The sequence below is a fragment of the Podarcis pityusensis genome (assembly GCF_964106645.2).
Source record: "Podarcis pityusensis genome assembly, chromosome: 13".
NCBI lineage: Eukaryota > Metazoa > Chordata > Lepidosauria > Squamata > Lacertidae > Podarcis > Podarcis pityusensis.
The window spans coordinates 45,870,019-45,895,188 of NC_138038.1; the positions used below are offsets into that span (position 1 = coordinate 45,870,019).

The 25,170-nt window shown below is 47.1% G+C and overlaps 2 protein-coding genes and 2 long non-coding RNA genes across 6 annotated transcripts; 3 read left to right on the forward strand and 1 right to left on the reverse strand.

The window, feature by feature from the left end:
* Positions 1-575: 575 nt before the first annotated feature.
* DAD1 (defender against cell death 1) lies at positions 576-3,970 on the reverse strand. The gene is made up of 3 exons (XM_080978853.1): positions 3,639-3,970; positions 1,593-1,739; positions 576-748 (listed from the first exon to the last, which is right to left on the reverse strand). The coding sequence occupies exons 1-2, from the start codon at positions 3,880-3,882 to the stop codon at positions 1,609-1,611; spliced, it is 375 nt and encodes a 124-aa protein (XP_080834979.1). The 5' UTR covers positions 3,883-3,970; the 3' UTR covers positions 576-748; positions 1,593-1,608.
* On the forward strand, positions 3,620-16,285 carry ABHD4 (abhydrolase domain containing 4, N-acyl phospholipase B). Of its 2 annotated transcripts, none has more exons than XM_080978830.1 (7): positions 3,620-3,759; positions 9,048-9,136; positions 10,902-11,277; positions 12,357-12,511; positions 13,692-13,803; positions 13,942-14,128; positions 15,754-16,285. In XM_080978830.1, the coding sequence occupies exons 2-7, from the start codon at positions 9,097-9,099 to the stop codon at positions 15,841-15,843; spliced, it is 960 nt and encodes a 319-aa protein (XP_080834956.1). In that variant the 5' UTR covers positions 3,620-3,759; positions 9,048-9,096; the 3' UTR covers positions 15,844-16,285. The 2 variants fall into 2 exon arrangements, with proteins under 2 accessions (XP_080834956.1, XP_080834955.1); XM_080978829.1 differs by lacking the exon at positions 3,620-3,759 and adding an exon at positions 5,118-5,397.
* A 3,285-nt stretch (positions 16,286-19,570) lies between these two features.
* LOC308461721 lies at positions 19,571-24,642 on the forward strand. Its single transcript, XR_013978948.1, has 2 exons — positions 19,571-20,987; positions 24,333-24,642. It is a non-coding gene; the product is annotated as an uncharacterized lncRNA (long non-coding RNA).
* Positions 20,994-24,161, forward strand: LOC308461725. 2 transcript variants are annotated; one of them, XR_013978953.1, is made up of 3 exons: positions 20,994-21,656; positions 21,692-23,865; positions 24,002-24,161. It is a non-coding gene; the product is annotated as an uncharacterized lncRNA (long non-coding RNA). The 2 variants fall into 2 exon arrangements; XR_013978952.1 differs by having other exon boundaries at positions 20,994-23,865.
* Positions 24,643-25,170: the final 528 nt, after the last annotated feature.

A 25,170-nucleotide genomic window follows, 5' to 3' on the forward strand; every position in this document is an offset into this window, starting at 1 on the left:
CCCATGTTGGATTTGAGGATTTGGCTCTGTATTCTCTCTCTCTCTCCTGCCAGACAAACCTTTCCATTCCAATCATCCTAGTTAATAAGGAATCATTATCTTGTTAGTTCAGTTTAGCAGAGTTCAGATGATGCCCTGTACTCAAAGGTTCCTGGACTGCATCTTACTCACAGGCTTGTCATTTAGTCCACGGTCTGGAAGCAGCTGGTGTAGAGAAGCAGCACCTCAGGAACACGTTTGTACTAAATGATAGTTTGGTTTAAGCTATGGTTTAATGTGGCATGCGAACTATGCCACACACTGCCACAGTGTGATTTTTGTTTAAATCAGTAGGGCTCAAATGACAGAAACAGAGTCCTGGATTAAGGTAATACTTAGCCTGCTAAGGTTAGGTAACACAGACGTTTTAGGATAGGCTATTTATCACAAGGAGTGATCTCCAAAAGAACAATACTCCAATAGGTTCTCCAAGATGCCCTTCATGGGTTTAAAGACACAGGAGAAGGATCTCACCCCAAAGCTCATCAAGGCAGGCCCTCTTCTCCACTTATCACCGAGAGTTAAGATACATGAAATGTAAGAAAAGAGGTTTATTGAAAATCATAGAAAGTGAAGGCAATGGCCATATGTTTCAGGGAACATTCCCATCCCTACTGCCACCAGGGAACTTATTCAGAGTCTGTGATGTGTGGTGTGATGCCTGTTCAGTGGAATGCTGGGTTTTCAGCAAACAAGACAAATCCAGGACCTACAAGAAGGAAAGAAAAAAGTGAAGAGCTTTTAATGTGGAGACTGCAAGAAATTGAGGGCTTATATTGTATACCAACACACCGTGTTGCAATTGAAACACACATACAAGTCAAATACTAACAGTCTCAACGTCAAACTGGAATTTTAAATGATTGGTAGGCACTAAACTCAGCCACATGCTAATCCTCTCTTTGGTAAAAAGCCCACCCCATGCTCAGACCCATAATGACTTATCGCCTTTTCAGTCAGTGCACAGGAATAGGGTTTTACAATCGAGAGTATAAAACTAAAGTTATGCCCGAAGTCCACACTGTATACACAAGTATTTATTTATAGGTAACACAAATACTGTGTGTGTGTGTACCTTCACAAATATGGAATTCTAACATTGGTTCAGTGTGAAAGGCTTTACTCTGAGAACCCCATCAAGCTGTGACTTCACTGACTTAAGAAAAATTCAAGACAATATTCCAGGGGATTCTCTAAGATGTTCACAAGCTGAAAAGACACAGAAGGAGAGGATCTCACCCCAGGCCCCACTAAAGCAGACCCTCTTCTCCACCCATCATTGAGACTCTCTGACATTATTTGTATAATGAGGTTCAGTTGTAAGAAGTCATGATAGGAATAAAAACTATACCAAAGTAGTAGAGAATACTCAGGGCACTTCTAAGCATTTTTTCTAGCCTACAATAGTACACAATTTCTAAGTGCTAAGTCTTGAATCTTACCTGGGAAATCTACCACCTAAATAAGAGATGAATGTAAGGATGGCATCAGCCAATACTTTGACTACGAAGTCTTCCCTTCTAAAATCATATACCCCGACCAGGTATACATACCTCCAAGTCTTCAGTATCAGCCCACAAAGTTGATGACTACAAGATGCAGGATAGTGCTGGCAAAGAGGAAGTCAGCAAAAGCTCGCTCCGGTGAGATCCCCTGAAATTCTCCTTTGTTCTGTGGGTTGATCTGGATCCTCAAACAAACTTGAGAGGGACAGAGAAGAAAAACCAAACTGTAATGGATTGCTGGAGGAAAATGCAGCACATCACACCAAACAGCGGAGCAAGCTTTAAAGAATGACCATAACCTCATACTCCCAATTTAAGAACCACAGAGTGAATCTGTGGGTCCTTGCCATCAGTTATCTATTCTGGCAAGAACCTTTGCCCTTTTGAGTTTAGAAAAGAAATCTCCCACACCTGCTTTTATAGTAGGAACAGTCATCACACATCACTCCCCTCCACCCTCTGGGCTCCAACATGTTTTCTAGGCAGGCAGGCAGGACCTGTACTTTGTAAAACACATCAGTGCTCTGAGATCCAGGTACTGCATTTTTGGATATCTAAGATGGCAGCTTCCTCCTGCACAATGCCGACGCTTCCATCACCGGTCAGAAATACATCCAGGGAAGGCAAGTGATGGGCAGTAGCATTCACACCATGTGCCCAGCACCCACTCTGCAGCAAGGCCAGGTAGGTGCCTTGGTGGGCATGGGAATGAGCCATTCTGGGCCCACTGGCACGTGTGCTGACCCCCAACGTTAGTCCTGGGGCTGAGTCACAACCATGACCATGGGGTAAGGGGCTCCAAATAGGGCGGCTCACTGGTCTGGATGAGAAGCTTAACAGGAGGGATGGGAACTACCTCTCTTTCAAATCAGAACCAGTGAAGGCGGTGAAGGTCCTGTGTGAGTGTCTGGAGGCGGTTGGAGAATGGATGGCGGCTAACAGATTGATGTTGAATCCTGACAAGACATAAGTACTGTTTTGGGGAGAGAGGAGGCGGGCGGGTGTGGAGGACTCCCTGGTCAATTCTGTGTCCAGGGCAGCTGTTTACCAGCTCCATCTGGTATGCAGGCTGAGACCCTATCTGCCAGCAGACTGTCTCGCAGAGTGGTGCATGCTCTGGTTATCTCTCGCTTGGACTACTGCAATGCGCTCTACATGGGGATACTTTTGAAGGTGACCTGGAAACTACAACTAATCCAGAATGCAGCAGCTAGACTGGTGACTGGGAGCGGCCATCGAGACCATATAACACCGGTCTTGAAATATCTGCATTGGCTCCCAGTACATTTCTGAGCACAATTCAAAGTGTTGATGCTGACCTTTAAAGCCCTAAACGGCCTCGGTCCTGTATACCTGAAGGAGCGTCTCCACCCCCATCATCCAGCCCGGACACTGAGGTCCAACTCCGAGGGCCTTCTGGCAGTTCCCTCCCTCCGAGAAGTGAGGTTACAGGGAACCAGGCAGAGGGCCTTGTCGGTAGTGGCGCCCGCCCTGTGGAATGCCCTCCCACCAAATGTCAAAGAGAACAACAACTACCAGACTTTTAGAAGACATCCGAAGGCAGCCCTGTTTAGGGAAGCTTTTAATGTTTGATGCATTACTGTATTTTAATATTTTGTTGGAAGCCGCGCAGAATGGCTTATTATTCTTATTACTACTCCTGCAGATGATGTACGAGTCCCTAAAGCAACTGCTTATATTGGCAGGGGCTGATGGGAGTTGTAGTCCTGCTTGAAGGAAGACCCAGAGGAGAGCATAGGTGGGAGTCACTAGCATAGCCCCCACTCCCCTCCCACGCACTCTCCGCAGTTGCCATGGCAATTGTCATAATCCCGCCCTGTTCCTTGTCTCCATTAGCTGAACAGCGCCGTTCCCACGACGACGCAGAACCTTCGCGCCCCCCCACCATCCCGAGGCTAAGTTGCTACGTCACCATATGGAACCCCCGCGACGTTGCCATGTGAACATCCCCCCTCCCTCACGTAAAGACCGTTGGTAGGCTGACCCGGCGACCGTTGCACACGTCCCCCCTCACTTAAATTTAAAAAGCAACGGCTTCGCGTTCGAAGCTGCCAAGTCAAGGAGCGTCCTCACCGCCCAAGATGAAGCTCCCCACGGCGGAGATGAACCCCGACAGGAAGGAGTTGAAAGGGAAGGTGCCGACGCCGAGGCAGTAGCCGAACTGCAGCGCTCCCGTGAGCATGACGTAGAGCAGGTAGGCGTCCAGCACCTTCAGGCGGCTCGGCGTTCCGCTGCTGTACTCGGCTAGGAAGCGCCGCACTACCGAGCCCACCGAGCTCGCTCCGGCCCCGGACGACCCAGAAGCTGCGCCTGACATAGCGACGGAGAGGGTTCCGCACAACTTGAATTAAAGAAAAAATAAAAATGAGTTGGCCGGAAGCGGGTAAACGCTTCCCGTGTCAGTATGGGGCAAGGCGCATGCGCAGAGACGGTATAGTCCCTACTACGCATGCGTGTTGTGCATTTCGGTTGCCGAACGGGCAATTCTAGAATGGGCTGATTCGTGCGCATGCGTTATGCATGAGCGGCTGCAAGAGGGCAGCGCAGGCGCACAATCGGATTGGAAACCTTTTCCTGGTAGGCGCTGTCTATTGCGCATGTGTAGTACACTCATCCTTACACATAAGCTTTTGGTTCAAGGGAGAAGTTAAAAGAAAACAAGTCTTAAATTTAAAAAAATGAAAAGAGCAAAACTAGCAGCAGTAGTATGCTATTAAGGGTCTATTAATATGAGCTGCAGGCATCCGATTTAAGGAGAGAATTCAATGCGCATGCGTTTGTTCAACTGGCAGTTAAGAGAGGGTGTCATAGGTTACATGGCATGTCATTGCGCATGCGCAATCAGAACTCTCTGCTTCCAGCCTCACGGTAACGAAAGTAAACAGTCTTGGCTTTGCAAGCTGCAGCTTGAAAGGAAGGCGCTTTGCACACCATTATAGCTTCCCATTCCATAGCATGCCGCTTTCCACCCCATAATTAAACCCTCAAACGCCCCATGCTACTAACAGCATAGACTACCCAATACCATTACAAATGCCCTATGCGGCCATTTCGAAATTACCTTAGAATTCGTGGTGGATGGAAGTAGCAGCCCTTAACTGAAAAAGAGGCAATGCCCCTCTGCTTGTGTTCAGAAACTCTCCCGGCCAACAACCCTGAGAACCATTTTTTAATGATGAGCGGGGAAAGAATAGTGGACATTTAATAAATGCAGAATACAATAATTTGCTAATGTCGCATCATAAGGGATGAAAGAAAAAAATGATTTCAATAAACGAATGCATGCAAGAAAGCATTGACACCGAAAACTAGTCCGGGTGTGCAGGATCGTAGACTGTCCTTTTTCCTCCTAACTGGGACCCACACTACGGACGCTTTTCCCTCCCAACACTTGCAAGTTCTCTTTTCGCTATTGCACAGAAAAAACTCCCCATTATTTCCCCCTTTTTCTAATCCTGCCCCTCCTCCCTGCAGCCATCAATCACCCCCGCTAGACTCCTCCCCTCTTTATGATGCCTCCGCCCACATCAGGGGGGAAAGAGCCCGCCCTCTTGTTCTCTCTTTCACTCCAATCTACCCGGCAAGCGGAGGGAGTCCAGGGAGGGCTGCTGCGCTCTCTTTTGGAGAATCCCTCCCGCCCCCCTTATATAACCCAGCAGGAAGGTTATACAACTGGCCTCACCCACACTTCCCCGCCAACCCCAAGCCATTCATAAAATATGAACCACGCCCCCAAGTTCTAGTTCCACCCCTTCCTTACGCACGCCTTTCCTCACCAGCTGTTGTGATGTTTTCCTTCTTGGGAAGTAATGGAGGAAGACCTTGAGCAGTCGTGAGTTCACTGTGGGATATTTCCGGGTCGCGGAGCCACTCAGTCATAGATTAATTTAATTTTGCTGCTTTAATGCAGATCCTGGTTCTGGAGGGAAGGGGAGAGGGGATTAAGGTTTGAAACGGGGTGGTTGTTAATGTAGGCCCTACAGTGTACGGAGTTGTGCATTTCACTCGCTCCTACAGGTGGTTTCGGGTCCGATGTGCTTTGTTGTGTGGGTTGTTGGCTAAGCACTTGGAAGGAGTTAAAGAGCCCTGCTGATGGAAGCGTTGCTCTGGATTCTGCTGAGGGGGAAGGTGTTATGATCTGTCACCAAGATACCGTCCTTAGAAAGGGATGAGGCAGGCTGGGTTTGCAAAGAAGCTGGCAGGGGAAGAAGGAAGAAAAGGCAGACCAGAATCTGTATACGGCTTAAGGCTAAACCTGCCTTCTCTCCTAAGGCAAATGGGTGCTCAGGAGAAGCTAGGTGTGGTGGGCAGGCAAAAGACCCTCCCAATGGCAAGGGAGGAAGGATTTAACAGGGGAAGATACTGAGGGAATCAGGCCTGTGAGATGAAATTATAGCCTGCAAGCCAAGGGGAAGTATGTGAAAAGAATGAGGGGGATTAATTACCAGGATAACTTAACTTTCCCACCAAACCATAATTAAACTATGGAACTCGCTTCCACAGGAGGCAGAGATGACCACCAACTTAAATAGCTTTTAAAGAGCATTAGACAAATTTGTGGAGGAGAGGGCTATCAAAGGCTACTAACCATAATAGCTTTGCTCTGCTTCCACAGAAATGCCAGTTGCTGTAAAACAAAAGAGGGGAGAGTCCTCTTGCTCTTGGGCCCTGCTTGTGGGTTTCCTACAAGCATCTGCTTGGCCAGCGTGAGATCCAGGATGCTGGACTAGATGGGGCATTGGCCCGAACTTACATTCATATGAATTGAAAGGCAGAATATAAATCTACTCCATGCCCCATGAACTGTTTTCTGCATTAGAGTTTCTAGCTGGAATGTGTGAAGTCCAGACTGCATGTGAGCATGAATACAGTGCCCTCTCTGCCCTCTCTGCTAGTTAAGCATAACATCCCTCCCTCCCACATAGAACTAAGTAACAAGGCTTGCAGCATTTTAGGCAGAGTTTCAAGGTCTTGGCAAGAGACAGTTATTCATAATTCCAGAGGCAGTGATGATTAAGTTCTAAATGAGAGGTGCTGGAATTCAGAGTTAGTATGAAAACAGATCTCTCTCTCTCTTCCAATCCTAGCTGGTGGGGTGGGACTATTCAGTGGTGAAGTGGGGGGGGGGGAGAAATCCTCTGCATGTGCTCAGAGTTTATTGCATCTTAATGTGGCTTTACATAGTCTGGGGTTAGGCGCTGGGTTCTTGAACTGATTTTGAAGGGGAGCAGTTGCCCAGGCAACAAGAGAGGCAAACCCCTCTGAACTCCAGATGCTGAAGAAATATCCTTTGTGCCCAGATACAATTATTAGCTGTGGTGCTATTGGAAGGAAGCAGACTTGCCCGGTTTAAGGAAAGACTTTGGAATGGCTACTAGTTTTACTTGGCCCTGCAATTAAACCCTTTCAGAATGCCTCTCTCTATGTAGGTCTGCACTGTCTCTAATTCAAGGTACCAGGTGGTTGTGAGTTGGAAGTGATTCAGCAGAAAAGGAGAGTGACTAGGCAATTTGTCTAGCTGTCCTTATCATTGCATCATAACAGTAGAGCCTTGTTCTCCCAAGCTTCCCCTCCACCCAGGACGAGGAAGGCAGCCAATGTCTTTTCAATGTAACCATTTTCCATTCCCACAAAGACTCTGCAGGGGGTGTGAGTGGTGCTGTTTGGCAACTGACCCAGTGCTTGCAATGACTCTAAATGTGCTGATGTGTGCTATATGTTAGTTACAGTGTTGTTATCAACTTCCTTGGCTGAAGTTTGGAAAGGGAGGAACCTTAACTCTCCACTGCTTCTTTGCAAACTAAGCTCTCATAACTAGAATTTTGATAGTGGGGTTTATGTGGAAATCCAGGGGTCAGGAGATGAAATGGCAGAAACTTAAATGCGAGTCCAGTAGTTTAATCTCTCCCCCCCCCCGCTCCGTCCACTGCAAACTGTTAAGAGAGGGAGGCAGGCAGGTAGGCACTGAAAACTGCCTATCTGATCACATGACTCTGGCTATAGGGGATCCTGTCACTCACAGGATCATGGAACGGACTCTGATACCACCATAAGGATAAAGTTCAGCGTTTATGCAACATATTGGAAGTTTCATTGCAGGTTGGAATAGAGGGAGCTGCCTCATGCTGAGTCAGTCCATCTAGTGCAGTACAGTCATACCTCGGAAGTCAAACGCCTTGCAAGTCGAACGTTTAGGCTCCCGAATGCCACAAACCTGGAAGTGAGTGTTCCGGTTTGTGAACGTTCTGTGGAACCCGAACATCCGACGCCAGTCGAAAGCCATGCCTTGGTTTCCAAACGTTTTGAACGGACTTCCGGAATGGATTCTGTTCGACTTCCGAGGTATGGCTATATTGTCTACACTGACCAGCAGCTACTTTCCAGGATTCCAGGCAAGGCCCTCTCCCCGGGACCTTCTGCATGCAAAGCAGGTGCTCTACCACTGAGTTAAAGACCTTCCCCCCAAATTTGATGATGGTGTACACATTATTCCTTACAACAGTCCCACAGGCTTGGCCGGTATTATCTAACCGTGTTTTTATTCTAGAGTGTCAGGCTAGGACCAGGGAGACCCAGGTTTAATCCACACTCTGCTTTGACCGTCATGGGCTGCCGTTCCCTAAGTGAAACAAAAAGATGCAAGTGGCTAGTCCTCAGGCTGTGGTGAAAACTCTGCATGGTTCAAAACTGAAAAGCACTGCTAGGATATTGACAGGTTTTCAGCGATTTCGAGGATAGGTGTGTCAGTATCCTGCTGAACCTGTATTATCACCCTTGCAGTGAGAAAGGGAGGCTAAGGGAGAAGGTATTGCCTTTGGGCCACTAAGTGAGTTCAGGGCTGATTATTAAGCCCATTATTAAACGTATTTACTTAGGTATTAACTCACTTTGCCCTTAATGCGACCTAGGTTCATAATGTAGGGTGTCAGCCTTGTGGAATCACAGAATTGTAGAGTTGGAAAGAGACCACAAGAGTCATCTAGTCCAACCCCCTGCAATGCAGGAATCTCAACTAAAGCATCCAGGACAGAAGGCTATCTAACCTCTGCTTTGAAACTTCCATGTGGCCGCCCTTTCTGTTCATGTTCAGTATTTGTGTGTGGAGTTATTTGCATTGCATCAGCTCTCGCTTTCGGGAAGTGAAAGCTTTGCATTTTGCTGAGAAAAACAAGGTGGCCCATCAGGAGTGACGCCTAGAAACATGGTAGCATTTCCTCTGGGTGCTTTTTTGTGAAAATTTGAACATATCCTTTATCTTTGTGCTATAGAGACCCTAGTTATTCAAGGGCTTTTTCCTGCTCTTATCAAGTCACATTCTCCTCCAAAGATCACAGAGTTGCAAAAGTTTGCTATGGGAAACAGCTGTTTATCACTGACCCCTTTCGATGTCTTCCTTTTCCTTTCTTCTACCAACCCCTTTGCTCTCCCTTTCTGCCTGCCTCTGCCCACCCATGTCTCAACTAAACTATATCCCTTCCACAGGACCCAAGGCTGGCTAGGGGGCTGGCTGCCTGCCTGGCGTCCCACCTCCATGTCCCACCTCAAGAACGTGGAAGCTCGGATCCTGCAGTGTAAGTAAAGGAGGGCTTGCGGAGCGTCCTCTTTCTCCTTTGTCCAAAATAGAGACGCTAACTGATATCCTATAGGATCTGTCCAAAGACCCATCTTGTCCAGCATCCTGTTCTCACAGCAGCCACCCAGAGTCCTATGGGAAGCCCTGCAAGCAGAAACTCAACACAACAGCACACTCCCCTCTTGCAATTCCCAGTAACTCCCCTCTGACAGTGGAGGGAGAACAGAGTCATCAGGGTTCGTAGCCATTGATAACCTTGCCCACTAGGAATTTTGTCTGATCCTCTTTTGAAGCTGTCCTGAGTTGGCAGCCGTCGCAACCTCTGGTTGGGAATGATTTCCATGGTTTAATGATGTGCTGTAAGAAGAAGTGCTTTCTTTTGTTTGTCCCAAGTCCTCCAACATTCGTCTTCATTGAATGGCCTCAAATTTAAGCCAAGACAGAGAGAGAGAAACTTTCCAGAGAAGTTGCCAGGAAAAAAATGCCATGGCTCCATAATAATCTTAGTTGGCAAATAACAATTGACGGGGGGAGTTTCTGTGGTTTAATTAAGATCCACCAAGAAGTGGAAGAGTTTTGTTTCTTACCTTGAACATCAGTTTTAGGGTATCTACACCTGGCACCCCAAGGCTCACTGTGGTTGCCTGCCCAGGGCTTCCCTGGTATTTGTTTTCCCCTGGCCCAGCACTCTTGAGCAAAACCAGGTGGTTGGGCCTAAGGTGCCATTTTTATTTGCCACAATGCTCCTCATGTACTTGTTTATGAGTTGCATTAGTCTTCCATTGCATTAGAAGTACAGTCAAACAATAGAACAAACAAGTAAAACCATTTCGAGCCAATTTTAAAAGCGGGTAAAAACACTTCCAAGCAAAAACAACTCGGTATAGATTTACCAGAGTAAAAGAGTTGGATCTCTTAACAATTGCCTAAAGAGGTGTGACTTCAGCATACATCGGAAGCTGTGTAATGAAGATCCTAGATGCACCTCTGTGGGGCAGGGTTTCCTCAGCTTATAGGTTACCACAGAGAGAGCCATTCCCCACACTTCCGAGCGTGGCTGTCAAGAGAGCCCTCTCTGTCAACGTACAGCGTATAATACCTGGTAGTATTGTGATCCTGAATATGAAGATTTCCCCCCTAGATCTTATTGCTCGTAACTAGAGCCACCGCCTGCTTAAAGAAATCTTGATTGCTTAATCAGGTGAGTTTTAATGGATCAATCAGTTTATACATGCATGCATTTGCACAGCGCACAGACAAATGCTTTTTGGAGGAAGAAAAGCTTTCTTTTGTCTAAGCTTCTTGGGTAGAAGAAGCATTTAACGGAGTGGGGGTGAGAGAAAGTGGAATGCCTCTTCTAAAACGGATCTCTGCTGATTGTGATCTGATCTGAAAATTGCCATGGGCACCTTGCTAATCGGTCAGAAGGTTTTTGAAATGATTAGCCTAACTGATGAGTTGACGAAATCTTTTAGGTAGACCTTTTAGATAGACGAGATTTGTAAGCAGGGACCTGAAGACAACAACCATCTTTCTGGATGATTGGCCATGCTGGGGGTGGGACTGATGATAGTTGGAACCCACAGTTTCCCCTATATCCAGGGTACATCTTTCCTCCCATCCCATCAAACCCCTTTCTGCAGCTATTAGTGCTAGTGTGCCTCGCAACATCTGACAGAACCTGGGCCCTGTGGTATGTATTGGGGTTTTGGGGATCCTGGATAATAGATGCCCACCTTCCCCCTTCTCTCTTCCATCTTCAGGCCTCCAGAACCGATTTGTGGCCCGATACATCTCCCTCCCAAACCATGCCAAGATCTGGACCGTATCACTGTCTCCGGAAAGGGGCAAGGGGCGCACCCCCCTGGTGATGGTGCATGGCTTTGGTGGGGGCATCGGACTCTGGATCCTCAACCTAGACTCACTGAGCCAACGTCGCCCTCTCCACGCCTTCGACCTCCTGGGGTTTGGCCGCAGTTCCCGGCCCCCCTTTCCCCGGGATGCCCAGGGGGCCGAAGAGGAGTTTGTGAACTCCATTGAGGCCTGGCGTCGGGAGATGGGCATCCCCAGCATGATCTTGCTTGGCCATAGTCTTGGTGGCTTCCTGGCAGCCTCCTACAGCTTGCAGTATCCAGAGAGGTACGTTTTGTGGCTTTAGGCAGGGATGATGGGAATTGGACAGGTAGGTCTCACAGAAGTTCCAGAAAGATCCTAAGGCTAGGACAGCAGAGAGTCTGTAGTATTGTCATAATTTCTAGTGGAATAGACCTGCCAGTAATGCCTGTCTTTCTGCCCTTCCCATCTAAGTTAAGCATATAGATGTTATTAAGAAGCTGGCCTCCCTGGAGGTACTTAATTGGGTACCTATGTAGGCTCTTGGGATAAATGTTGGATGGTATATCCTTTGCTGGTTTGAACCATCTGAGCATTTAGGTGTGGGAAATCAGATACCCAACTAAGTATCATAAATGAATGATCCTCGTAAATAGAAAGCTAGTATATCAGAGAAAAGATCTTCCTAGCATGCTATTTTTCCAACATTATTATTAGTATTATTATTTTATTATTATAAATAATTATTATTTATAATAATAAAATTATAAATTATTATTTATATATTATATATAATTATTATATATAATATTATTATTTTATTTATTTTATTTTTCTTTATTTTCTAAAGAATTATTATTTTCTTTAGCAGTCAGCTGGATTTGTGACCAGTGTTAGAAACTGAGATATGAAAACTAGGAGCTAAATGACACCATAAACCTGGGTTATGGGCACAACAATGGAATGTCTAGGTGCTCTTTAAAATAAGAATACAAAGCTGAAAATGAATGAACTGCAGCTAAAATTTTATGCTCATTTTTGGTATGGTCTAGTCCTTCTCCTGCCCAGTCCTCTAATAATCTTAAGAGGGTCTCTTCTCCAGTCTTCAGAGAGCAGCTGAAAGTGGGGAAGCAGAAAAAGGTCCTCCTTTCATTTCATTCTGCAGTCTTAATCTGAAATCTTAGGCGCAGTACTGCACCCAGAGCCCAGAAACGGCTCGTGCTAATGAAATTCCCGGTTACAAAATGTGCCTAGATTAAACAATGGGGATTTCGAACACTGTTTGTGAGTGGCCTCTGTGCGCATGTACCCTGAAGTAAATCCCACTGAGTTCAGTGGTGTAGGATTGTAGTCTTAGGCGGCTTTTCATGCCTCTCCTCACCCAGGGTGAAACATCTGATCCTCGTGGACCCCTGGGGCTTCCCCATGCGTCCGTCCGACCCGGCTCAGATCCGCGCCCCTCCAACCTGGATCAAGGCTGTGGCGACGGTGCTGGGACGGTCCAACCCTCTGGCTGTGCTTCGAGCTGCTGGGCCCTGGGGTGAGTGAAATTGGCAAGAAGATTAAACGGAGGGTGCCGGGAGAATAAGCAGCGGGATGTGCCAGAATTGTCACTTGTTCATAGTAGAAGTGGCCAAGCTTCTTATCCTTGTTGTTGAAAGTTGCTGAGGCGAGTGGGACCTGCAACAAAAATGTTACAGGTGAAATACTTCTGTCAGGGGTGACAGCCAGCCATACCCACTTTCATGATACTCCATTGCATTCCGTTCTCCCTGGTTTTCTGGATCCCGCACCCCAATTAGTTAGCATTCTGTTGCCACCGTAAATTCTCAGTCCTCATTGGGCTATTTTACTCTGCCTTTGATTATTTCTATTTTTCCTTAAAACATTTTTTATACTTCTGTAAATCTCGGGGTTTCCCCAAGCCTGTTGATAGCATGCATTTTGGCTACCTAAGTATCCATGCTCAAAGAATTCTGTTTTCTGGTATTTAAAAAAAGTGGATTCCCTTCCTGGAATACTTCATGCATCTGATGAAGTGGATTATCCATCACAAAAGCTTAAGCCATAGCACATTTATTGATCTTTAAGGTGCCACAAGGCACTCTTGTTCTGAGCTGTTTCTACCTCTCTTCCTGAATATTCCCAAATTGGGTGACCCTAATATCTAATATTTAAACAAGTGGGAGAAAAGCTCTTTTCACTTTCTCCATTCCATGCAAACCTTCCTTTACTTATCTTTTTTTTCCTCCTTAAAAAGCAAACAATCCCAGAAGATCAGTCCCATAGATATTGGGGGGGGGGGACGTTATCCTAAGTGCATATGGGTAGGTTGAGATTGCATGGATGACGAAAACATTTGCCTTAGGACGTGAATCTAGGACACCTATTCCCATATCTCACACACTTGCGGGATGACCTCAAATGAGGCATCACCCACTTCCCTTAGCACTTCCATCTGTAAAATGGGCAGAGCTGTGTTTGGAGATAAACACGGAGAGGAAGTGGTTCTCACAGGAATCACTTGGGATGGCAGTTCTTTTGGAGATGTAAACCTTTTGAGATCTGCAGACCTACTCGTGGACCCTTGGCAAAGAGGAAGGCTGCTACCCAACTTGAAAAGAGAAATTCATTTATTGCTATGTTTTTATTTTTTATTGGAAGCTCAGGGAAAAGTTTGATGAGAACCTACTGACTGCATCCTCCACCCTTTCCTCCAGGGCCTGGGCTAGTGCAGCGCTTCCGTCCAGACTTCAAGCAGAAGTTTGCCGATTTCTTTGATGACGATACCATCTCGGAGTACATCTACCACTGCAATGCCCAAACACCCAGGTGAGGGCCTCCACTGTTTCATGTCCGCTGTCAGAGGCAGAATGCCTCGGAATACCAGCTGCTGTGGGGAATGTGCTGCAGTCCATGTTCCTGTAATTAACTCTACTGTGTTTCCATCCATGCGCTCCCTCATTGCAGTGGCGAGGCCGGGTTCAAGGCCATGTCGGAGGCGTTTGGTTGGGCCCGGCGCCCCATGTTGGAACGCATCCACCTGGTGCGCCGCGACTTGCCGATCACTCTCATTTACGGTGCCAATTCCTGGATTGATACCAGCACCGGGGAGAAGGTCAAGATCTTGCGGCCAGGGAGCTACGTCTGCGACATGGTAGGAACTTTGGCATGTAGAGATGGGGAGCATAGCATGATCGTAGCTGTCATTGCATTGGATGTTCCCAGTGTGGGAATAGAGGCCTAAGTGGAGAATCCTGTAGCCCAGCAGTTCTCAACCTGTAGGTCTCCATGATGTTGTTGGACTACAACTCCCATCATCCCTGAGCTCTGGCCTTCCTAGCTAGGGGTGATGGGAGTTGTAGTTCAACAACATCTGGGGACCCACAAGTTGAGAAAGGCTGCAGTCTAGCCTAAAATCCTCAGCATTTTTGCAATTCAGATTTCCCCATCCCTATGACTTAGGGGGAAAACGTGGCCAAATTCTAGTGACAGTCAGGAGCTAAAGAGGACTGAGCATAGAGGGTAGGAGAGTTAGAATTCCACTTTTTCAACATACGTGCATAGGAGAATGAATCAGTGGTACCCTGGCTCTGGGCCTCCCTCCCACCCATAATCAGGCACTGGAATCCTTCTGCATAGTGATTTCTCCCCATTCAGTGACATATGACGTTTTAACTTCTTCAGCTGCCCTGAAGACCTTGTGGTCAAAAAGCCAGCTAGAAGCACTTCTGATGTGTAACTCCAAAATGGTTTTGCTCGAGGCATCTCAGTAGAGCACTTTGGTGTGTCAGGGTTGGTTGGGGACTGCAGGGAAGCTGTCCTGTTTCATATCAGTCAGACATGCAGGGCCCTAAGCTCGACTCATGCACAGTGAGGCAGTCCATGAGTGGACCAATAGCAGCATCATAAGGGAAGACCAACGTCACACACAGCAGAGCAGGCCAAAGGCAGTCAGGGTTCAAAAGTGCAGAGGTATTCACAGGGGTCAGTAGCACAAGAGTGGAACAGGAAGCCAGTTGCACACAGCTAAGGAGCTGTGGTGTTAAGCAATAAACCCTATGGGTCTGAGTGCTCATGTAGGCTGAAGGCTCTGGCTCAGGTGCAAATGGTTAGCCCAGACTTCAAGCTTTATTGCTTTCAATGAGACACCTTGTTCTTGAAGGCCCCTTATTCAAGGGGAGGTTGGTTCTTCTGGACCTTTTTTTTAAATTTCATATTCTTTATTGAAAAGAAGAAGTACATACAGTCATACCTTGGTTCTTGAACGCCTTGGTATTCGTGTGTTTTGGCTCCCGAACGCCCCAAACCTGGAAGTAAGTGTTCCGGTTTTTGAACGTTTTTCGTAAGCCATATGTCCGATGCGGCTTCTGCTTGAGTGCAGGAAGCTCCTGCAGCTAATTGGAAGCCTCACCTTGGTTTTTGAATGTTTCGGAAGCCAAACGGACTATGTCCAAGAACCAAGGTACGACTGTAATTACAAGTGCACAAAGTAAGATGATACACAAAAAAGAAAAAGAAAAAGAAACAGCACCCCTGTAGAAAACAAAAAAACAGAACCAAAAAATAAAAATAAGAAAGTTTATTATTGTAGTTAACCACACCTTAACCTAAGTATTTATAAAAATGAATTCCAAATATTGTTAAATTTGTCCATGGCGAGTCCGCGTCTGTACGCAACTTGTACCTCTGGACTTTGAGGGGCATGCTTTGTTGATGGGTGGTTGCCTGAGGCTGGGGCGTATTTCTGTCTCCCCTTCTGATTCTCCCCTGTGCCCTCAGGCTATTCCGGGTGCCTCCCACCACGTCTATGCCGACCAACCCCATGCCTTCAACGCTGCTGTGGCAGAGATCTGCGACTCTGTTGACTGACCGCCCGTGACCCAGAAGAGCTGGTGCGACGCACACAAGACACACAACGCACATGCAATACATCGCTCGTTCGCCCCGAGAAGCGGGGACGCCAGCTCCTCAAGATGGCCGCAAGCTGATCTTGGAGGATACATGCCCCCTTCCCCTCCTTCCCAGATTTGTCCCTGAATCTTCATTCTAACTTAAAGGTTGCAGGCCGCCTGCTTTGGGTTAATCGAAGCTCCAATCATTTTATTTTCCCCTAATTTCATGTGCCTCCTGGTGTGCTTTATCCTGCCTCCCTCCTCCAAGACATTCCTCTTTCTGTGCTGCAACAGGACTGTCCTCCTCTGCTACCTCACCCACCTTTCTGACCCTCTTGGCTGTTGGTTCTTCCCATTCATTTTGTTTTTGCAATGCCATCCACAATATTTGCATGCTGGAAAGCTTTTTTTTTTTTTTTTTTTAAAAAAAATTCTGTTGCAACCACTGATGTCACACTGGGGTAACATTTGATTATACCTGCACTCTCTCTCAGGCCAGTGGTTAAATGTGGAGACTGTTTTTCTCCCTGCCAGAGATGCTATTACTGATCTGGTCAGTCAAGGCTACTTGGTTTATAAAGCTGGAGGGAATATGACAGCCAGGATTGGAGGGGAATTGGGATATGTGTTCCTATTGCCCCTTTCTCTTTAAGGCGGCGCCGTTCTGTACCGATATCCACTTGAATGGTCATTGGCTGTGGGAGAGGGCTGTGGTCATGTCTGCTCACCAATGGGAGAGCACGATCAGGGTGTGCACATCAAGGGAATCTGAGCCCTTCGTGGGCTGCCATGCGATGCTCCAGGCACAATGCAAAGACAGCAACTTGAGGCAGTCCTAAATCAGGACAGTATAATGAGTTTGGGAAGCGGGGATGCGGCTAAGACCTCTAGCCACATCAGATGGGATCAAGAAATCAGGGGGGGCAGTTGTTGCTTGAGCATGATTTGCTGGCCCTACTACATCCTCTCTGATGCTAGGGGAGAATCAGATCACTAGAACAAGGAAACAATAGGTTGTCCTTCTAAAGGAAGACCTTTTTAGCACTTTTGTGGCAGGGAGGGGAGGCTGAAAACAGCCCAGCACCCTCCATCAAACACAGAGCAGGCCAGTATTTGAAGCTGTTTGTATCCCTCAGCCACAACCATTTCTGCAATCTCATGGTATTCACAAATTCTGTTTTTGCCGTTTGTGAATTGGCCTTTTTTTATTTTATTTTTGCAGGGGCAGAGGAATTTAATATTTTAAGAAAGCTTGAGAATCCTGACATAACCTCAGAAGTGTTCGGTTTATGTACCGTTGTCCAACTCCGGACGGCAGCAGTCAAAAATTGCCTAGAGAGGGAGAGAGAGAGAGCAAGCACGGTTGGCTTTCACAGTGCAAGGGTTTTGGGAATCGCTCCTGCTCTGCTCTCTCACTTGCCCCGCCTAGTGGCGCAGGTTGGCACCTAGTGGCGCAGGTTGTGTGACCATTTACCCCATGAGATGGGTTCCTGCCTGCAAAAGATGCTCCTTTCTTTCAGACACTTACACGTCCACAATCCCTACTAACTGCCATCTTGGTGGGAGGGCAGGAAAGAACCCCATGTTGCCTGCTTTCCTCTTCCTTTTCTATTTTTGCTGAGATGTTAGCTGTCTCGAACTCACCCCCAACTCCCCTGCTGCATGAGGCAATGGCTGAGGTGGGGGAGATGCACTTACTGAAAGGGCAAAAATAAAAGAATCTATCCCGTCTCCTTAGGCCCATTGGGAGCTGTGGCCTTCTAGTAGCGCATGCGTGTGTAACCTGCTCGTTGGTGCCATGTTAATGTTATCTGTGGGAGGTTGTTCCTAATCGCCTGCCGGTGCTTTGTATAGAATTCACCTCGGTTTGTACTAAATTTTGTATGTTTAGTAAAGTAAAACAAAAGTGTTGTTTTGAAAGAGGCCGTGTCATTTCTCTGCGTTTCCTCGCACCCCTTTTCTTTACCGTTCCTTCATGCCCCATGTTTTTCTGAGGCATGAGCCATTTCCCTCATGGACCGCATGCCCGTGGTGGACGGGGCTTTAGGCAAAAGTGGGAGGGGCAAAGGATGCAACACTTAGGATTGTGGAGCAGGCTTGCATCCCAGCCTTGCAAAATTCGGAGGTTTATCAAAGTACATCCTGAAATGGACCGCTCAGTCAGTAGAGTGTGAGATTCTTAATCTCAGGGTTGTGGGTTCGAGCCCCATATCGGGTGGAAGATTCCTGCAGTGCAGGGGGTTGGACTAGATGATCCTTGTGGTCCCTTCCAATTCTATGATTGTATGATCCAGACACATTTTTCCACGCAGGCAGGCCAGAGGACACACTTCAAGAACACACTTCAGCCAGGAAGAAGCATTTGAAGCTGAAGAGCAGGGGTGGTGAGAGGGGTGTGTGTCCTGGGCACAGAGTCCTGAGAGTTTGATAGAAGGAGCAGGTTCATAGCTTGGGGATCCTTCTGGATCCTTTGCTGTTGCTTGAGGCTCAGATGGCCCAGTGTGCCTTTCATCAGCTTCAGCTGGTGGCCCAGCTACGCCCCTATCTTTACAGGAATAGCCTAACTACTGTTGTCTACGCTGTGGTAACTTCAAGGTTAGATTACTTCAATGTGTTATACGTAGGGCAGCCTCTGAAGACGGTTCAGAAACTTCAGCTAGTGTAGAATTCAGTGGCCAGGTTGCTCACCATGTAGTCTTACTGGAATTCACCGATTGGGTCAGCGTTGCTCCGGGACAGGAGGAAGGAAGTCAAAATGACACCGAGGTTGGTTCAAAGAAAGAGTTTATTCTGCTCTCCGGATAGCAGAAGGCACCTGCGTGGTGAGTCCGCAGCAAGTACAAAGAAATGACAGGTTTCATGCAGTTTATATATCCTCCAGGCACCCTCTCACTCCTCCCCTAGGAGCCCAACCACATCAGCCTACGTACACAGGTTGACATCACATATGTTCCTGCTCTGGTACTCTCAACCATAAAAGGATCTTCCTCTTCCTACTCTTCCTCAGCGGGAAGGTAAATAGTGTTTCCATGAGCTGCTGTGGTTCGCCAGAAGCAGCTTAGTTATGCTGGCCACATGACCTGGAAGCTGTACGCCGGCTCCCTCGGCCAATAAAGCAAGATGAGCACCTCAATCCCAGAGTCGTCTGCAACTGGACATAACGATCAGGGGTCCCTTTACCTATTATTATTATTATTATTATTATTATTATTATTATTATTATTTTAATAAAGAGGTCTAGAGTTTGAACCTCCCTGTGTACAGGCACCGGTAGGTCGCATCACATTGGAAGAGACTCACATGGGTTCAGGTAAGAAACATTGAATGCTTGACAATGGGCGGGTTATGATCAGTTGCAGATTGACTTGGGCACTGCTCAGTGAACAGGGAGAGGAAGGGATCTGCAGTCAAAAGACACAGGAAAAGCAGCATTCAATGCATATTTGAGTTTAAAATGTGAACATAGCCTGAGACACTTAAGCACCACCTGAAAGTACAGAGGACTAAAGCTGAACTCTGCTGCCATCTGGTGGACTTCAATAAGCAAATTCTGAGACCGCTTATTTCTGTTAAATGTGATTTTTATTTTTTATTTTTTTGGCGGGAGGTAGAATACTTATGGCTTCTCAACACATGAGAATGTACACTCCATATTTCAAGCCACGGATTTCAAACTGTAGGAAACTAGCTTTAAAAATGTCCAGTTATCCTCGGGGGGGGGGGGGGCAGTTGCTAAATCTGCTTTTGTTGTGATTTAGGATGCTAGAAATGAAGGAGGCCAAGGCCTGTGGCATGGAGGCACATGTTGCAACCCATTTGCTGAAGCTAAGCAGGTCTAGGCCTGGTCAGTGTTTGGATGGGAGACCTCCTGCCCCCATGCACATCACTTAAGAGTTGCATGATGAAGGAAAGATGAGGTGTGAATGAAAAATAAGTAAAACAAACAAGTCTCTGTGCACTGTTACCCTAAGTAGTAGTTTCATTTCTCTTTCACTGCTAGCCCCTTCCAGCTCCTCTCTTTGCATAATCCCTGGCCATTGGCCATGCTAACTGGCGATGATGGGAGTTGCAGTCCAACTATAACTAGAGGACCTTACGTTGGCCTGGAGGGAGGAATCTTCCCTATTCGGTCTACCATTCTGCCTTGGAAGAGAAAGTCTCATTCAAAGGTACAAGCTGGGATCCCAAGGCCCAGGTTGTGTCTAGAGGGAAAAAGCGAATTTGGGCATTGATCATGTGCAGCATATTTCAGGGGTGCTATTCCTAGTGATATCTAGTGTCACTCCCTTCTTGTCATCCAAAGCTGTGCAGTCTTGCTGGGATGGTTGCTTGGGCGGGAACTGATCCGGACCAGGGCTTCATGACTCCTGCTCTAGAGGCATCTTCCTCCTCCCTCTTCAGGCAGGCGACAAAATTGCCATCCAGGTTGCTGCTGCTGCTGCTGCTTTCACCTTTTATTCTTCCCATTCTAGATCCTCTGCTGCCATCCAGCGGCCATCTTGTGGACACACAGCTTTCGTTTCTTCCGCGTTTCCTCTGGAGTGACCATAACATTTAGCCTTGTTTGGTTGTGCGTTTATATTCCTCCACAGACTTCAAGGGGTGTACCGGTTCTCCCCCTCATTTTGTCACCACAATACAGTGGTACCTCGGGTTAAGTACTTAATTCATTCCGGAGGTCCGTTCTTAACCTGAAACTTTTCTTAACCTGAGGTACCACTTTAGCTAATGGGGCCTCCCGCTGTCGCCGCACTGCCAGCGCACATCCTTGAATTGATATGGGGGCAGATCCAGATCAGGCATGGTTTTCCTTGGGTTGTGGCCCTGTTCACAACCCTTATAGATATTGCAGAGATCGTGCGCATGGTTCCTCTGTGATTTCACCTTTGCATTGTGAGGTCAGGTGGGGTCTTGAAGCCACCAGAGCAGCATGGGAAGGGCTCCTTTCATTCCACATAGCAAAAGCCACGGCAGAGCTTCCGTCCCAACCAGCACCCTGGGGGGCTGATGGGGAGTGTTCCTTCCCAAGTTGGGCTCAGCCAGGCAACATCCAGCAGCCCAAGAAGACCGGAGAAACAGCTGGACCTGTTTGACTGCTGTTGGCCAAGGATTTGTTGTGCTGTGAGTACGGGGGAAGTGAAGGAGGAAGACACGGAAGGCAACGTGAGATCTGATGTTTTAACTAATATGCCATTGGAGGGGTGCGGGTGGCGCTGTGGTCTAAACCACTGAGCCTCTAGGGCTTGCTGATCAGAAGGTTGTTTCGAATCCCCACAACGGAGCAATGCTCCTGTTGCTCTGTCCCAGTTCCTGCCAACCTAGCAGTTTGAAAGCACGCCAGTGCAAGTAGATAAATAGGTACCACTGTGACAGGAAGGTAGACGACGTTTCTGTGCGCTCTGGTTTCCGTCATGGTGTTCTGTTGCACCAGAAGCGGTTTAGTCATGCTGGCCACTTGACCTGGAAAGCTGTCTGTGGACAAACGCCGGCTCCTTCGGCCTGAAAGTGAGATGAACGCTGCAACTCCATGCTCGCCTTTGACTGGACTTAACCATCCAGGGCTCCTTTACCTTTTTACCTTTACCATTGGATGGACATCTTCTGAAGATTCACTGCCACAAGCCACAGGGCATGGGTGGTTTTTCTCATAGGAACTCAAGAAGCTGCCTTATGCTGACCACTAGTCTATCTAGCTCAGCCTTTCTCAACCTGTGGGTCCCCAGATGTTGTTGAACTACAACTCCCATCACACCTAGCTAGCAAGGCCAGGGATCAGGGATGATGGGAGTTGTAGTCCAACAACAAATAGGGACCCACAGGTTGAGAACTGCTGATCTCATTGCTCTTCAACCTTGAGTCCCCAGATATTGCTGGACTGCAACTCTGATCCCCAGAAAGCTTAGCCAACAGTCGGTGAAGATAGGAGTTGTATTCCAACAACGTATGGAGATCCAAGTTTGAAGATGGCTGATCTAGCACACTTCTGGCCATGTTGACTGGCAGGGTCTCTTCTGAGTTTTGGACAAAGGTCTCTCCCAGCAATGCTTGGAGATGTTGGGCATTGAACCTGGGACCTTTGACATGCAAGGCAGATGCTCTACCACTGAGCTATGGCCCTAACAGTAGCTTTCTACATGGATATTATTATGCTCAGTCAATGTAAGATTAAAGTTTGCTTGTTGGTGCAGCCAATCTCATTCAAGGAATTATTTCTACTCCCCAACCAATATCGATTCAGAGTTAATGCCTGTCATGGCGCCATCAGGCAAGGGATGTTCAGAGTCAGGAATTACCAAATTTTTCCACGTATAAGACGATGCTTTTTGCTAAAAAATATGAGGCAAAAACTGAGTGTCGTCTTATACACGGATAGTGAAGGCAGAGGGGGACGTGCGATTAATGGCAGCAGCAAGCAGGAGATTGGCAGCTGCGACTGGGTGGGTGATTGGCGGCTGTGGCGAGGCAGGCAGACGATTGGCAGCTGCGGCAAGTGGGCGGGTGGGCTGTTGGTGGCGGCGAGCGGGCAGACAGTTGGCGGCTGCAGCGAAGTGCGTGATTGGCAGAGGCTGTGGCAAGGGGTCAGCAGTGGCGGGCAGGCTGGTGAGCGATTGGTGGAAGTGACCTCCCCCCCCAAAGCTAAACAATTTCTTAATTTTGGGTTTTAAAAATAGGGGTCATCTTATACATGGGGGCGTCTTATACACAGAAAAACACAGTAACTCTTTATTATCAAAAGTACTTACTTTTGATAGGGGTGCTAACACCAGGAGGGGCTTGGGGGCACCCATACAAAAAATTCTGTGGGTGCCCGGCCTCTTGCCACCAACACCCCACCGCATGCTGGCTGCCACCGCCGCCGGGTTGGATTAGCCATTAAGCAAGTTAAGCACAAGTTAGGGTGTCACGGGAAGTGGGGCACCACAGAAATTTTCCATTGCTGGATTTTTAACATCAATAGTCACAAATTGCTCAGTGGAACCGGGCAACTGCATTGCAGGGAGTTAGACGAGATGACCCTGGGGGCATAGCTGTCAACGTTTCCCTTTTTTAAAGGGAAATTCCCTTATTCCGAATAGAATTCCTCGCAAGAAAAGGGAAAAGTTGACAGCTATGCCGGGGGGGGGGGGGAATCTCCCAGTGCTAGGGGTCTATTGTTCTGTGATGATTCTGTGCTGCCCCCTGCTGGTGGAAGGGCACCTTTGCTTCTGCTGCTGAGGATCTTCTGGATCACATGGGATTGTGCCATTTCTGAAGACTGGGAAGGGGACAGATTTCCCATTGCCATTTCACACTGGCAGCTGCCACATCCATAGAAGGGGGTAGACAGGCCTCCACCCCAGCCTGTCTTGCCATTTTAGGCCAAAGGACCCCGTTCCATTGCACTTTATTTATTTATTTTGATGTTGTTGTTGTTTGTTGTTGTTTGCCTCCGAAGCAGCTCCAACTCCATGTTGTGTGCTGTGCTGGCTGTGGGGCGGGGCGGGGCGAAGCAAATTGCTCAGTGGAGCTATTTGTTTTCTCATTTGAAATATACAGTGGAACCTCGGTTTTCGATCGTCTCAGAAGTCGAACGTTTTGGCTTTCGAACGCTGGAAACCTGGAAATAACTGCTTCGGTTTTTTAACATTTCGGAAGTCGAACGGTCTTCCGGGACGGATTACGTTTGAAAACCAAGGTTCCACTGCATTAAAACAGAAGAACTATGCAACGAGGCAGGCTGAATTCTTTATCTTTACTAAATATAGAAGCAGATGTGTTATGTAAGTTTTGTTTTGAAGATACGATATGATACGATAATCTTTATTGTCATTGTCCCATACAGAACAACGAAATTGAAAATCTACATCAGACATTCAGAAACCAACAAGCCTGCTATCCCAGCCTGGTTAGCCCCCTAAAAACTCTGATACCCCATAATTAAATACAATATACTCCCATAGAGACTTCCTTACACTGCGTTTAAAACCAAAATCACATTTGAATAGAAACTGTTTCTCAGGCAAAATAAAAAAAATCCTTCCAGTAGCACCTTTAAGACCAACTACTTAGTTGGTCTTAAAGGTGCTACTGGAAGGATTTTTTTTATTTTGACTATGGCAGACCAACACGGCTACCTATCTGTAACTGTTTCTCAGGCAGCTAGTCCTAGTCTTTATAACCCTGTACCCTGAAGATCTCATCAAAGGCTTTGCAATTAGAAAACGTAGGGTGGGAAATTAAATATGAATAAAGTAGTATACAAAAAAACCCCACCACATTATTTTCCATTCTACCATAGTTTTCATTTCATTTCGATTTTTTTTTATGGTTTCTTATTGTTTATGTTTTGAATTAGATATATACGGGGGCACCAAAAACCTTCAAGTATTTAGGGCCTCTAAAGGTCTTAATCTGCCCCGGTAGCCCTGCCACAGATGGTAAGAAACGAAAGTTTAACCCAGTTGCGTAACCAACTCTATGTTACAGGGGCAAGTCAGAGGCTGGAAGGAGAATTTCCGCTATCGGAACCTGCGACTTTCCAGTGCCACGCTCCGTAGGCTGGAGACGGCTCTTTTGGAGCTGACGTCTCAGGATTTCAAGAATTCCTACGAATGGGAGAAGTTCCAGCTCTGGCTCCAGGAGGTCATGTACGCAGAGTGGTGGCTGGATCAAGCAGCCCGTGAGATCAAGCGCCGATGGAAAAACCTGACAATGTTCTGAAGGGCTGTAGGGGGGGGGGGGAATTTTGAAGGGGTAAATTGTGCGTTTTGCTGGACAATAAAGATCTGAGAGCTAAGTCTTCATTCCAGGCCATTTTGATTACATTGTTGGTCGGTAAGAAGGGAGGTCCCCCACCATACATTTTGTGGTGAGGTGTTTTCAAACCAAAGGTGGGGATCAAGGGTCGCAAACATTTTGAGGGGCCACATGCAGTAGTCAGAAGGGCCAGGAGCAAAATGGGGCAAACTTTGCACAGTAGACTAGTTTCTACACATAGCTTGCCCTCCCTATGCTCCTTCCAGACAAGCAAGAGCTATTTTCAGAGTTCAATAACGCATTCCAGCCAGGCCAAAAACACTCAAGAAGAGTGAGGGGTTTGAGTCCTGAGGGCCAACAGTCTAGTTTCTCTTGTACAGACAGTGGTAAACTCTAGGTTTACCCAAGTAGGACCAATTCAGCCAGCTAGCCCTGGGAATTATCTAATGCTTATTTCCCCTAAATTGATTTCTGAAATTTGAATTTTATTGTCATTCATGTTTTTATACTGTATTTTATGCTGCTTTTACAATTAAGTGCTTTAAATTTGTTGTTAGCCACCTTGAGC